Here is a 13,142-nt window from a genome sequence, read left to right as displayed (position 1 = left end):
GGATAGCAAAGTGGGGGGCTGGCTGGAGGATCTGAGGTGATGGCAAGGTGAGGGCTGGCTGCGGGATATGGGGGGCTGGCAGGGTGGGGACTGGCTGCGGGATCTGGGGAGATGGCAGGGTGGGGGCTGGCTGTGGGATCTGGGGGGATGGCAGGGTGGGGGGCTGGCTGGAGGATCTGAGGGGATGGCAAGGTGGGGGCTAGCTGCGGGATATGGGGGGCTGGCAGGGTGGGGGCTGGCTGTGGGATCTGGGGGGATGGCAGGGTGGGGGGCTGGCTGGAGGATCTGAGGGGATGGCAAGGTGGGGGCTAGCTGGGGCACCTGTGTGTGTGTGGAGGGGGTTGGCTCAGGGGAATGGGGTGACTAGGGGGTGGCTCACCCTGCATTGCCTGCTGGTTGGGGGCCTGGCTGCTCAGATTCGGGGATGGCACCAAGGCGTGATCACACCCAGGACAGCCAGGTCTGTGGGTCAGAGGCTGGTTTGGCCCCAGGCTGGTGCTGCCTGGGGCTGATCTGAAATGTGCCATTGGAAAAAGCTAATGTACTCAATGATTTTTTTGCCTCTGTCTTCACAAACAAGGTCAGCTCCCAGACTGCTGCACTGGGCAGCACAATATGGGGAGAAGGTGACCAGCCCTCTGTGGAGAAAGAAGTGGTTCGGGACTATTTAGAAAAACTGGATGTGCCCAAGTCCATGGGGCCGGATGCGCTGCATCCGAGGGTGCTAAAGGAGTTGGCGGATGAGATTGCAGAGCCATTAGCCATTATTTTTGAAAACTCATGGCGATCGGGGGAGGTCCCGGATGACTGGAAAAAGGCTAATGTAGTGCCCATCTTTAAAAAAGGGAAGAAGGAGGATCCGGGGAACTACAGGCCAGTCAGCCTCACCTCAGTCCCTGGAAAAATCATGGAGCAGGTCCTCAAGGAATCAATTATGAAACACTTAGAGGAGAGGAAAGTGATCAGGAACAGTCAGCATGGATTCACCAAGGGGAAGTCGTGCCTGACTAATCTAATTGCCTTCTATGATGAGATAATTGGCTCTGTGGATGAGGGGAAAGCAGTGGATGTGTTATTCCTTGACTTTAGCAAAGCTTTTGATACGGTCTCCCACAGTGTTCTTGCTGCCAAGTTAAAGAAGTATGGGCTGGATGAATGGACTGTAAGGTGGATAGAAAGCTGGCTAGATCATCGGGCTCAACGGGTAGTGATCAATGGCTCCATGTCTAGTTGGCAGCCAGTTTCAAGCGGATTGCCCCAAGGGTCGGTCCTGGGGCCGGTTTTGTTTAATATCTTTATTAATGATCTGGAGGATGGTGTGGACTGCACTCTCAGCAAGTTTGCCGATGACACTAAACTAGGAGGCATGGTAGATACACTAGAGGGTAGGGATCGGATACAGAGGGACCTAGACAAATTAGAGGATTGGGCCAAAAGAAACCTGATGAGGTTCAACAAGGACAAGTGCAGAGTCCTGCACCTAGGATGGAAGAATCCTATGCACTGCTACAGACTAGGGACCGAGTGGCTAGGCAGCAGTTCTGCAGAAAAGGACCTAGGGGTCACAGTGGACGAGAAGCTGGATATGAGTCAACAGTGTGCTCTTGTTGCCAAGAAGGCTAACGGCATTTTGGGCTGTATAAGTAGGGGCATTGCCAGCAGATCGAGGGACGTGATCGTTCCCCTTTATTCGACATTGGTGAGGCCTCATCTGGAGTACTGTGTCCAGTTTTGGGCCCCACACTACAAGAAGGATGTGGAAAAATTGGAAAGAGTCCAGCGGAGGGCAACAAAAATGATTAGGTGTCTGGAGCGCATGAGTTATGAGGAGAGGCTGAGGGAACTGGGATTGTCTAGTCTCCAGAAGAGAAGAATGAGGGGGGTTTTGATAGCAGCCTTCAACTACCTGAAGGGGGGTTCCAAAGAGGATGGAATGGCTGTTCTCAATGGTGGCAGATGACAGAACAAGGAGCAATGGTCTCAAGTTGCAGTGGGGGAGGTCTAGGTTGGATATTAGGAAACACTATTTCACTAGGAGGGTGGTGAAGCACTGGAATGCGTTACCTAGGGAGGTGGTGGAATCTCCTTCCTTGGAGGGTTTTAAGGCCCGGCTTGACAAAGCCCTGGCTGGGATGATTTAGTTGGGAATTGGTCCTGCTTTGAGCAGGGGGTTGGACTATATGACCTCCTGAGGTCCCTTCCAACCCTGATATTCTATGATTCTATGATTCTAGGGAGGACATTGGGAGGCTACAGTTTTAGGCTCCTCCCCATGGCGAGGGTGGAGCTGGTGAGGGTTCACGGCATCACTGATCTGGTGCTGGGGGTGGATCCTGGGAGTGTGGGGCCTGGAGCCCTCTATCCTTCACATGAACAGACCTCTGCTCCTAGAAGTGGGCTGGGAGCTGAACCCACCTGGGCAGGGTCTGACAGGTTCCCTTACCAGCCCGTGCACCCAGAAATGCTGGGGTGGGATGGGTCACTCACCATGCCTTACTGGGCCCTGGGGAGCAGCATTGGGATCTTGCCCACATGAGTGACCCAGATGTTTCCCTGTTTCCTTTGGATTCCCCCAGATGCCAAGTCTGAAGATAGAGCTGAGCGCAGGGGACCCCATGCTTCCCACCAGCCCTGCAGCCTCCCCAGCACCAAGGTAACATGGGCCCCTGCCAACCCGCCCACACCCGGGCCCCTCCCCACTGAGTGGGGCGGCAGGGAGACTTCCCAGGGAAAGCCCAGGTGCTGCAGGGAGCGGGTGAGGGCTCAGTAGAGAGTGCTGTCCCTCACTGTCAGTGTTGACCACAGTGCGACACTAGGGGGTGCTGTGCTGCCTGAAGTGGGGGGGGGCTTGGTAGGGGGGCACTCTCCCCTCATTCTCAGTGCTGAGCCCAGTGCCCCAGCCAGGGGGTGCTGTGCTGCAGCGGGTGCCATGCGTGAGCTGAATGGGCATGACTGCCCCTTGTGTTAGCTCCTGGCTCTGCGCTGTCGGAGAGGAGTCAGTCCTGATCCCTGGGGCGGGGCTCACAGCCTGGTTTTGATTGGATCCTGCAGGGCAGCCAAAGAGCCGGCTTTACCTCTGCTGACCACGCCCGGCGCATGAACATCAGCTGCGCCTTCGACACCCTCGCCAGCCTCGTGCTGCCGGGCTTGGCCCAGCCCAGCGTCAAGGTACATGCCACGTGGCGCCCCTGGCCATGCCTGCTGTCCAGCCCTCCAGTTCCCCCTTCCCTCCACTGCCTGGCACCGTTCTCCCCAGCAGTGGGTGCTGGAACACCTGGCCCCACTTTGCTGTGCTGGCCCAGTCCCTCATCCATCCCTGTCTCTCTGTCGGTCCCTCACCTTTGTCTCCCTCGCCCATCTCTCTCTCTGCCTATCCCTGGTCCTCATCCCTCCCTCTCCGTCTCCTCCTCTGCTCGTCCCGGGTCCTCGTCCCTTCCTCCCCGTACCCTCTGTGCCCATCCCTACTCTTCGTATGTCCCCCCTCTCTGCCCGTCCCAGTCCCTCGTCTGTCCCACCCCATCTCCCTCTCTGCCCGGCCGGCTGCTGTGTCTCATGCTCGGCTCATCTTCCCCAGCTCAGCAAGGCTACGCTGCTGCAGAGAAGTGTGGTGTACGTGGGGCGGCTGCAGCAGGAGCGCCGGCAGGTACAGGAGACGGCCCGGTGCCTGCGGGGCGAGATTGAGGAGCTGAGCGCTGCCATTGGGTGAGTGTGGGATGAGGGTGGGACCTCATTGTTGTCATTGGGTGACTGCAGGAAAGGGGTGGGGCCTATGGGGTGTGATCGAAGAGCTGAGTACTGCCATTGGCTAAGTGCAGGGAGCAGGCGATGCCCGTGGATGAGATTGAGGTGCTGAACTCTGCCATTGAGTGAATGCAGGGAAGGGGCAGGGTCTGTGGGGTGAGATTGAGGGGCTGAGCAGTGCCATTGGGTGAGTGCAGAGAGGGGGTGGAGCCTGCAGGGTGAGATCAAGTGTCTTGAGTGCTGCCATTGGGTGAGTGCAGGGATGGGGTGGGGCCTGCGGGGTGAGCTCGAGTGGCTGAGCGCTGCCATTGGGTGAGTGTAGAGAAGGGGCAGGGCTGTGCCCTGGACTGGTTTTACCTTCTGCCCCCTCTCACCCCAGGGAGTTCCAGCGCCAGCTGCCCCCCAGTGGGGCCCCGGTGACTCCTCCACGCTTAGATCACACGGCCCAGCTGTATGACGACTATGTGCGCCAGCGCACCCTGCAGAACTGGCGCTTCTGGCTCGTATCCGCTGGCATGATTGTGTTCAGGGCATCCTTGGGGGCAGGGACACCGCAGGGCCCTGGCTGGGAGGGGGCAGGGATGGCTCTTCCCAGGGCAGAGTGGAAGGGTCTCTGGGGGTGGGGCAGGGCAGGACAAGGGGCTCTGGGGGCAATGGCAATCCCTGCAGAATTGGGGTGGCCCCTCCTGGGTTAGGGAGGGCAGGACAGAGCAGCTGGCCCTGCAGGTGGTGGTGGGGGGCTAAGCCGGCCCTTCCTGGTCTCCTTAGGTAGCTCCGAGGCAGGGGGCAGGCAGGAGGTGGATTCTCCTTAACCCCCCTCTGCCCACAGTTCAGCGTGCTCATCAAGCCGCTGTTTGAGAGCTACAGGGGAGCGGTGAGCACCCGCAGTGCCAAGGAGTTCTGCCAGTCGGTGCTGGGCTGGCTGGAGCAGCACTGTGCCCTGCCCATGCTGCGGCCCGGTACGTCCCACCCCCGCACCAGGCCCAAACATCCCCACACTCCAGGCAGCCGGGGGGAAGGTCCCCACTCTGGGGAAGAGGGATTCCAGCCTCTTAAGGAGCTTCTGTGATCCCCTCGGCCTCCAGGAAAATCCCGTTTCCTGAGGTAGGGCCCCCTGAGCTCCCAGAGATGGGCACTCATTCATCCTGCCTGCCTGACGGGGGTGTCCTTATCCACAGGGCACACAGAGAGGATGTAGTAACCCACGTCAGAACCAATCAGTGGTGGAGATGGGGATAGAACCCAGGAGTCCTGGCTCCTAGACACCCCCGGTCTAACCACTAGACTCCACTCCCCTTCCAGAGCTGGGACTAAAACCCAGGAGTCCTGGCTCCCAGCTTCCCTCCCCACTCTACCCATTAGGCACCACTCCCCTAGCCCAAGTCTTTCTGAATCAGACCCCTACAGTTGGGCTCCAAACCCCAAATCAGGTTGGCTCCAGAATCACTGGTTGCTTTGGAATGTGCCTGCCCTGGATTCAATGTCACCCCCAGGCATTCCCCCACAATCTGATCACTGGGCAGGGCTTTCTGAGCCGCCTCCTCTACCCATCCTGCCAAGCCCAGCTCAGGGATCTTCCAGCTGATAGGCTTGGGGTAAGGATGTGGGCGGGCAGCTTCCATCTGGAGCTGGTGCTAGTTTCTCCCTCCCCCACAGCTATCTCCAGCTCCCTCCTGCAGCTCAGCAAGCTCACAGCCATCCTGACCCAGCCCTCGCGCCTCCCCGAGCAGGCCCTGCAGGCTGTCTGCCGCCCTCCGCACAGCAAGGGCCACAGCTAGTGGGCCCCACTGTGCTGCGCGAGGACGTCCCGACGCTGCCCACTTGCGGAGAAGAGAGGATGGGAGGGACGCAGACATCTTTGACTCCTGGGTGGCGCTCCACCCCACCATAGGCCCAGATGCGTCTGGACGGACATGCAGGGGCTACAGCGGGGCCTCTGTAATAGCCCTAGCAGGGGGAGGCTGATTGATCCACAGAGAAGGTGGAATTGGGGGGCTCAGAGCTGGGCATCCCTAGAGAGCAAAATGGGGGGGGGCTCAGAGCTGGGGATCGCTTTAGCCCCCACTGACATGGAAATGGGGTGGCTCTGAGTGGGATTTCCCTGTAGCACCCATAGAGAGGGGCATCTCTCAGAGCTGGGGATTCCCCTATACACTAGGGTTACCATATTTCCACAATCAAAAAAGAGGACAGGGGGAGCCCCGCCCTAGCCCCGCCCCCACCCCGCCCCATCCACTCCCTCCCACTTCCCACCCCCTGACTGCCCTCCTCAGAACCCTAATCCCCCCTGCTTCTTGTCCCCTGACTGCCCCGACCCTTATCTCCTCGCATGGGTGGCAGGGTTGTAGAAATTTTGGTGTTGCCCAGAACCCCCCCCACACACACACACCTGCCTAAGGCTCTGGGAGGACGTCTGGGGTGCAGGTCCTGGGCTGGGGATTGGGGTGCAGGGTGCAGGTTCTGGGATAGAGTTTGGGTGCTGGGTGCAGGCTCCGGGCTGGGGCAGGGGGTGGGTGTGCAGGAGGGGGTGAGGGGTGCAGGCTCTGGGATGGAGTTTGGGGGTGGGAGGCGGTACAAAGGGAGGGGGTGCAGGCTTTGGGAGGGAGTTTGAGGGCAGGAGGAGGGTGTGGGGAGGGGGTTTGGGGATAGGAGGGGATGCAGGGGTGAGGGCTGTGGGTCTGAGGATGAGGGGTTCATGATGCAGGAGGGGGCTCAGGGATGGAGCAGAGGATTAGGGTGTGGGGGATGAGGGCTGGGGCTGAGGGGTTTGGGGCATTGGAGAGGCTCAGGGCTAGGGTGGAAGGGCAGGGTAAGGGCAGCCTGTCTTCCCATTAGTAGATGGGGGACACTAGGACCTGGGGGCAGCAGACAAGGGAGAGGCAGGCAGGGGGGGGGTCCCACGGGGGTGGGGTGGGGGGGGACGGGACGCAAGGAGGGGGGCTGGCAGGTGGAGGCCGGGGACCCATCCAACACTCCCCCGCTCCCTGACTGCCCCCCCCCTTACCATTCTGGCTCCATGTGTTTGCAAAATACTCTGCCTGGTGGGTCGGTTTGTGTTACACAGGGCTGCAGACAGAGGGAGGGGGGAGCAGGGGAGGGCTCTGGCTGCTGGAGGCCAATGGGAGTGGGTCAGTTGGCCCAGCCGCCCAATCAGCAGCCGCACTCTGCATGGAAGGGAGGGAGGGAGGTGAGGGAAAAAAAAAACCCTGGACATTTTAACCTTGTTACCAATTCCTCCCGGACGGCTATTTAGAGACGCAAAAGCCGGACATGTCCGGGAAATACGGACGGATGGTAACCCTACTATACACCTCTAGTGAAGGGGAGCTGGAGGATGAGTAGAGGGTCCCCTTTAGCATCCCCCCATGGGGGCAGGGGGATGCTGGCAGGTTGTGGCTCTGTTTGGACAGTGACAGCAGGAGCTGTATTAAACCCCCAGCATGTGGGACTGGCCAGTGCCTCAGATCTCTTCTTGCAGGGGGAAATGGAGGGCAGGGAGCATCCAGAGATACCTGCCCTCCCCTGCTTGCCCACCAGAAGGCACTAAAATGCCGCTAAGGCAGTGGGCCAGCCAGGGATCTGTCAGTGATTAACCTGGGCTCTCCCCTTAGTCTCAGCCAGCCTCTGCCCTAGGAACTGTCAATGGCTATGCGGTCGGGGCCCAGCCACTGCATCCTACCTGCTCTCCCCACCCCCAGTGTCTCAACCCTGCTCCTGGGCCCCCAAGCAGCAAGAGAGTCACCTGCCAGAGTAAAGCCCCATCACTGCCCCCTTGCGAACTGTTAGCCCCAGGTGGAGGCGCACAATGAACTAATCTCAGTGCTTGACTCGTTTGAGCTGCCCTGCCTCATGGGAATGTGGCTCCCAGCAGGAGGCGCTGCAGGGAGTGGGGCAGGAGCACTGGCTGTGGGGGGAGCTCCCGGCTACACCTGTCCCAGCAGAGGGCGCTGCAGGGAGCAGGATGTGGCTGGTGACTGGGTTGTTCTGGTTTCCTTGCATGTCTGTCTGGGGTTGCCCCTGCCCTTTGATGACATAACCACTCTGGTCAGAGATTTCGCCCAACTGAGGTGCCACAGCTGTGGCCACCCACATGGGCCCATGGCCAGCAGCCACCCAGCTTTGACTCCTGGGCGCTAGGGAGACAGCTTGCTGCTGGGGTTGGCCTCCAGGGTTCCCTTGCCCCTGCACTGGCTGAGCCCCCCTACCCCACACTGGGGTGGCTGGGTCTTTCTACTCCCCTTCCCCCTCACCCAGCTCTGAAGCTCCTTCCTCCCTCACCCGCCCACCACAGGCTCACCGCATGGTGCTCGCTTGATGGCAGTGCTTAGGGGACTGGCAGGCCTGGGGAGGCAGCCCCCTCCCTGCTTGGTGTTTCTGTTTCCCCATGGCGGAGAGGGCAGAGGTTGGGAGAGAGGGTACATGATGAATGTTTAACCCCAAACAGGCCAGCCTGCTCTAGCTTCAGCCCAGCTCAGCCCATGGAGCTGCACTGGGCAAAGCCAAGAGCCAGCAGTCATCCCCCAGGCCTGCTGACCAGCGCTGGCACAGGGGGCCCTCCATGCACAATCTGGGCCCCTAGGTCCAGAAAGGCTCTGTCTCCCATTCCCCAGAGCCAGCCAGTCCCCCACCCTGGGGCCAGAGCCAAGGGAGAAGCCCCCCCCCAGGCCCACTCTGCATCATTGGATGACAATGCTCTTTTTGCACTGAGGTTTGGGCAGCTCCAGGCTGAGTAGCCTGGGCTGATGAGCACGTCTTCCCTGGGGGTTCCTGCTGACCTGTGATTGGGGCAGGGGTTCATGCACTGAGGCTGGGGTTCACTTGCCCCTGCATGGGGAGAAGTCACACAATTACACCTGTAGCTGCTGGGTGTGCTGTCACTCCTATAGGGCCAGACGCCCCAGGCCATGACGTGTCGTGCTCAGGGCCCGCAAAGGCTCTCACAAGACAAGACAAGACACCACAGTGTGATTCTAGACTCACAGGCAGTAAAGCTGAACAGCTGTGTGCTGGAGCTGACCCACACAGGAAAATGTTCTAGACCAGACAGGTGCACTGATGTTCTGGAGCTGGTGCCTTGGATAGAGAAAAATCTGCTTCTGCATGCAGGTGAGCCTGGTGCCAAATGGATTTAGAATATGTACATTAGCAAGATGGTGTTACAGAGCAGATGGCATAGCCGAATGGTTCTAGACCACATGCCATATTTGGTCACACCATCGCTCTGTGGGTCTAAATTGCACATGCCCTAGCTGGCTGCAATTGGCTTCTAGAATGCATGCCATGCCATGGTTCTAGACTACCTGTGCTATCTGGACAACACAAGGTGAGTGAACATTTGGAGACACCATGGTTCCAACACGGCAGCACTAGTTGGATACTAGGGGGTTCTAGAGCAGAAGGCTAGCTGGACATAAGGGTCCAGACCAGCTGCAAGCTTCAGTGTTTTGGAGCAAAGCTAACTAGAGGGCATGAGGGCCCCAAAGGTGGCTGCTTGTCCCACCCATCTCTAGAGGGACTGTGCACTGAAGTCGGAGAGCTGTTTTCCCATGGCACCTAGGCTTTTCAGAAGAGACGCGGCCCACTCATGCTTTGGCATTTGACCCTCCTGCATCTGCCTTGCTCCAGGGTCTAGAATTCACCAAGCCTCAGAAGTTCTCAAACAGGCCCTTTAATCTGGGATATGGACCTCAGCAGCTGATGGAACAGAGCACAGGTTGGTCTAGGGTTGCCAGGACCTGGGCTTGCCCATCCAATGTGAGCCCTGGGCACTCCATACTCCAATTGCCAGGGGAACAGCCCCCCCCCCCCCTTAATACAAGCACAGAGCTATTTTCCAATCAGGAACCAGAGTAAATGCTGTGGGGTCCGGGCGGCAGCATGATTCCCCCTTCCTGGCCGTAAGGCGGGGCCAGCCATGCCTCATCTCAGAGTGGGTAGTCATGCCAGAGGCTGCAGAGGAAGGCAGAGAGAATACGGTTACTCCCCAGGGTCCCTAGCTCTGCATCCTGCCCCTCCCCACCCTCCACGGGGCCCAGCCAGGGCTGGAAGGCCTGGAATGCAGCTGGTTCCCTGCAGTGCCGCTGTGGTGGGTCTGCAGGAGACACAATTTTATGGTTCATTTAGGGAAATGACACGGCTGGGTCCCACGACTATTGACTTTCAGGGATGGCCAGCCTGCAGCAGAGGGGAGGGAGCTCAGATCTCTCGTTCTCCCCTCAAACCCCTTCATTTCTTCCTTCTCTTTGCCCAGCCCTCAGAGCCAAGGGTTCTGAGCCCCAAGGCAGGACTGGAAACCCCAAGGGCTGCATGGTGCAGGGCTCAGCTGGTGGCACTCTCCCCTCGTTGTCACTGCTGGCCCCAACGCTCCAGTGCAGTACTAGGGGGTGCTGTGCTGCAGGGTGAGGGGCTCAGTAGGGGGCGCTCTCTCCTCACAGTCAGTGCAGGCACCAACTGTACTGACCTTTGAATCACAGGATTAATGCCCCACTGACGTGCTGGGGCAGCTCTCCTATGTGGGAGCTGTGGGTCTAGGCTCTCTGCAAACTCCGGCAGGTGTCACTGCAGGGGGAGCATTGCTTCACAACTGCAAGGGAAGAGGGTTCATTTCTCCACTAGGAGTTGGGGGGGAGCAGATCCTGAAGCCTGAGCCTGCAGAGGGATGTGGAGATGCCCTAGATCTGCAATGATCATTTGTGGAAGCCCCTTGTCCCTCAGATCTATGCACAAAGCTCCTTCCAAGCCAGGCTGCTGGGAGCAAAGGGGGTGGGGGCTGAGTTTCAGCTGATGCACCCAGGAGACTGATCACCTTCCTCTTCTTCCCCCCACGCACATGCAGCAGGGCTCGTTTCAGGGAGATTTACTATCCCAGGGTGATGACGCTGTTAGGCAGCAGCTGGGAAAGCAACACATACACACACAAGGGGCTGGGCCCCAAACCAACCAGTGCATGAAGCTGGGGTCTCCCTCATGCTCCAGCAGTGTCTCCCGCACCGTGAGAGGGGGGCTCAGCCCCAGGGACTTGGCCCGCTCCCAGCGCTGCAGCCGGGTGATCCCTACTAGCAAAAGTGAAAGGTTAATGGGGGGTGGGGTGGCAGGAGCGTGCGGCCACTGAAGGCCCAGGTGCACCCCCATTGTGCCAGCACTGCACAGATGACGACCAAGATCAGGGTTCCCCATTGTGCCAGGTACTGCACAGATCTGTCCCTAAAGAGCTTCATTTAAAAATGGCAGAACAGGCTCAGCCCTGGGCAGGGTGGATGGGAGTGCTGCCCCCCCCCGCCACCTCCCCGGTTTTGATCAGGGGGCCAGCCCTGAGAAAATGGAGATCGTTGGGGGGGGAAGCTGTAACTCCTCTCCTCCCCCCAGGGATCCCCAGACAAGTGAACCAAAGAGGAAACGTGGTGTTTGGGTGCTGCCATCAAAGGCCTGGCCCATGTCCATGAAGGGTCTGGAAAGACAACGAGCACCCCAAGGACTTAGCACCTGACACCTGCTTCTCGGCAGGTGGAGCCCAGGAACTCAGCACAGCTCTGGTATCAGACCGACGGGCCAGGCAGCTGGGCTAAGAGCCAGGCTTTGGGGAGCCAGAGCCAAACGGGAATCCACCCCAGCTTGACTGGGCGCTGACCTCTGTGACCTTTGCTTCTCTACACTGCCCTGAGGACTCCCCATGCCATGTGCCTGCAGGCTAACAAACCCTGCTCTGGTTGGAAAAGCTGCCTAGTGTCACTGGCTGGGATGCCCGGGGCCCTGGAGAGGGGGACAGTCTCTGACCAGGCATCTGGCTCAGTTGGACTCGCTGGGCAGAGCTCATGATGCAAAGCAGAAGCCCAGTGTCTCAGATGCTAAGGCTGTATGGCAGGTCTTTGAGGAAACGTGGGACCCCCTGAGGGTCAGGCACATTGACAGGGGTCCTCCAAGAGACTGTTTCAAAGTTGGGATGTAGTGCCCACTCTGCGGATCTGTGACAGAAGGGATGTGGGTCCTTCCCCTATAGGGGGTGCTGGCTCTGATCAGGCCAGGGGGGCTGGTTGGCTCAGGAGGGCAGAGAATAGAACACTGGGCCTTTTCCTTCTAAGGGACACCAGCTCCTATCCAGCCCTACCCCAGAATTCAGGCCCTCAACGCTGTTTAGCAGCAGAGACCAGGTGGCGTGGCATTCATGTCCCACTGGCCAGGCTCCCATCACCGCATCCCCCAGTGTATGGCCCCATTGGCCACCTGGGGATGGGGAAGGGAGCAGGGTGACTAGGATGATCCAGGGGCTTCCCCCCTCCCCCATGCTGCCCCCAAAGGGGCCAAGAGATGAGCTGGCCTGGCAACCCCTCAGCAGGAGCCAGCTGGAGTTCTCTCAGTGCAGGGATAGGGGGCGGAGCTCTCACGAGTGGTGGGGGGAGGGGGGAGGGAAGGAAGCGGGGCTATCACCAGGGGGGGGAGGGGAAAAGGGAGGGACACATTGGTTCAGGAGGGAGGGGGCGGGGCTCTCACCAGTTCAGGACAGAAGGGGCGGGGCTGTCACTGATGTGGGGGGAGAAGGGGGCAAGGCTCTCACCTGTGTGGCACAGGGAGCTCTCATCAGTGGGGGGCTCTCACTGGTGGGGGGAAGGGTGGGGCTCTTACTGGTTCAGGATGGAGGGGGCAGGGCTCTCACCAGTGCAGGGTCCATACTCCCAGCTGAGGTCAAACTGTTTGAGCATCTCCAGCTGGGCCAGGTGCAGGGAGCCGCCTGGGGGGGGCATCATCTGGGACCGGCACCACTTCTGAGCAGCAGATGGGAACAGACAGATCAGCATTGCTGTGGAAATAGGCCCAGGCCCCCAGCAGCCCCCCCCCCCAACCCAGTGCAAGCCGGGAACCCCCGGGCTCAGTTGTTCCCCCCAGGGCTGAGCTGGAGGGGGCATGGCTTGAGAACACAGGCCAGTAAGAGCGGCTGGCCCAGCTCCCAATGGCCAGGGGCAGATCGAGTGACAATGGTTATTATGGGTCTGTCCATGGCTCCAGATCTGTCTATCTCCCCCGCCCCAACGGCCCTGACCCCTGGCTCTCCCCTAACCCGGAGGGTGGGGTATGTTGCAGGGACAATGTCGCCCCCCAGGACTGAACCCAGCCCCAGCTCTGAGAGCGCAGCCCACTCGGTCTGAGCCACCGAGCCGCCCAAAGCTTGAGGCTGAGACCAGGGCCGGCTCCAGGCACCAAGCACCCAAGCTGGTGCTTGGGGCGGCACCTGGAGGGGGGCGGCGCGGCGCTCCGGCCGCCGGGGAGAGCGGGGCCACAGCCGGGCTCGCCGCCCTCCCCCCGGCGCTCTGGCCGCCCTCCCCCTGCGCCCTCCCCCCGGCCACCGGGGGGAGAGCGGCGAGCCCCTGCTGGGGCTCGCCGCCCTGCGCTCTGGCCGCCGGGGGGAG

At 60.1% G+C, this 13,142-nt stretch overlaps 2 protein-coding genes across 2 annotated transcripts in view; one reads left to right on the top strand and one right to left on the bottom strand.

Annotated features, from left to right (window-relative positions):
* The window catches only part of LOC112120866 (MLX-interacting protein-like), a 31,713-nt gene extending 25,753 nt beyond the window's left edge, over window positions 1–5,960 (top strand). Inside the window, 6 exon segments of the mRNA XM_026650535.2 lie at window positions 2,577–2,653; window positions 3,052–3,168; window positions 3,575–3,702; window positions 4,121–4,244; window positions 4,571–4,700; window positions 5,398–5,960. Coding sequence (XP_026506320.1) covers window positions 2,577–2,653; window positions 3,052–3,168; window positions 3,575–3,702; window positions 4,121–4,244; window positions 4,571–4,700; window positions 5,398–5,519 — 698 coding nt within the window. The 3' untranslated portion in view covers window positions 5,520–5,960.
* Window positions 5,961–9,393: 3,433 nt separating this feature from the next.
* POLD4 (DNA polymerase delta 4, accessory subunit) overlaps window positions 9,394–13,142 on the bottom strand; it is a 6,099-nt gene continuing 2,350 nt past the window's right edge. Inside the window, exons 4-6 of the mRNA XM_026650547.2 lie at window positions 12,392–12,482; window positions 10,682–10,793; window positions 9,394–9,690 (exon numbers count right to left, since the gene is read on the bottom strand). Of these exons, the coding sequence (XP_026506332.1) occupies window positions 9,666–9,690; window positions 10,682–10,793; window positions 12,392–12,482 (228 nt within the window). The 3' untranslated portion in view covers window positions 9,394–9,665. The remainder of the gene's footprint in view (window positions 9,691–10,681; window positions 10,794–12,391; window positions 12,483–13,142) is intronic.

This window comes from Terrapene carolina, unplaced genomic scaffold (genome assembly GCF_002925995.2).
Source record: "Terrapene carolina triunguis isolate 2854851 unplaced genomic scaffold, T_m_triunguis-2.0 Scaffold90, whole genome shotgun sequence".
NCBI lineage: Eukaryota > Metazoa > Chordata > Testudines > Emydidae > Terrapene > Terrapene triunguis.
This window is presented reverse-complemented; position numbering and strand designations above follow the sequence as displayed.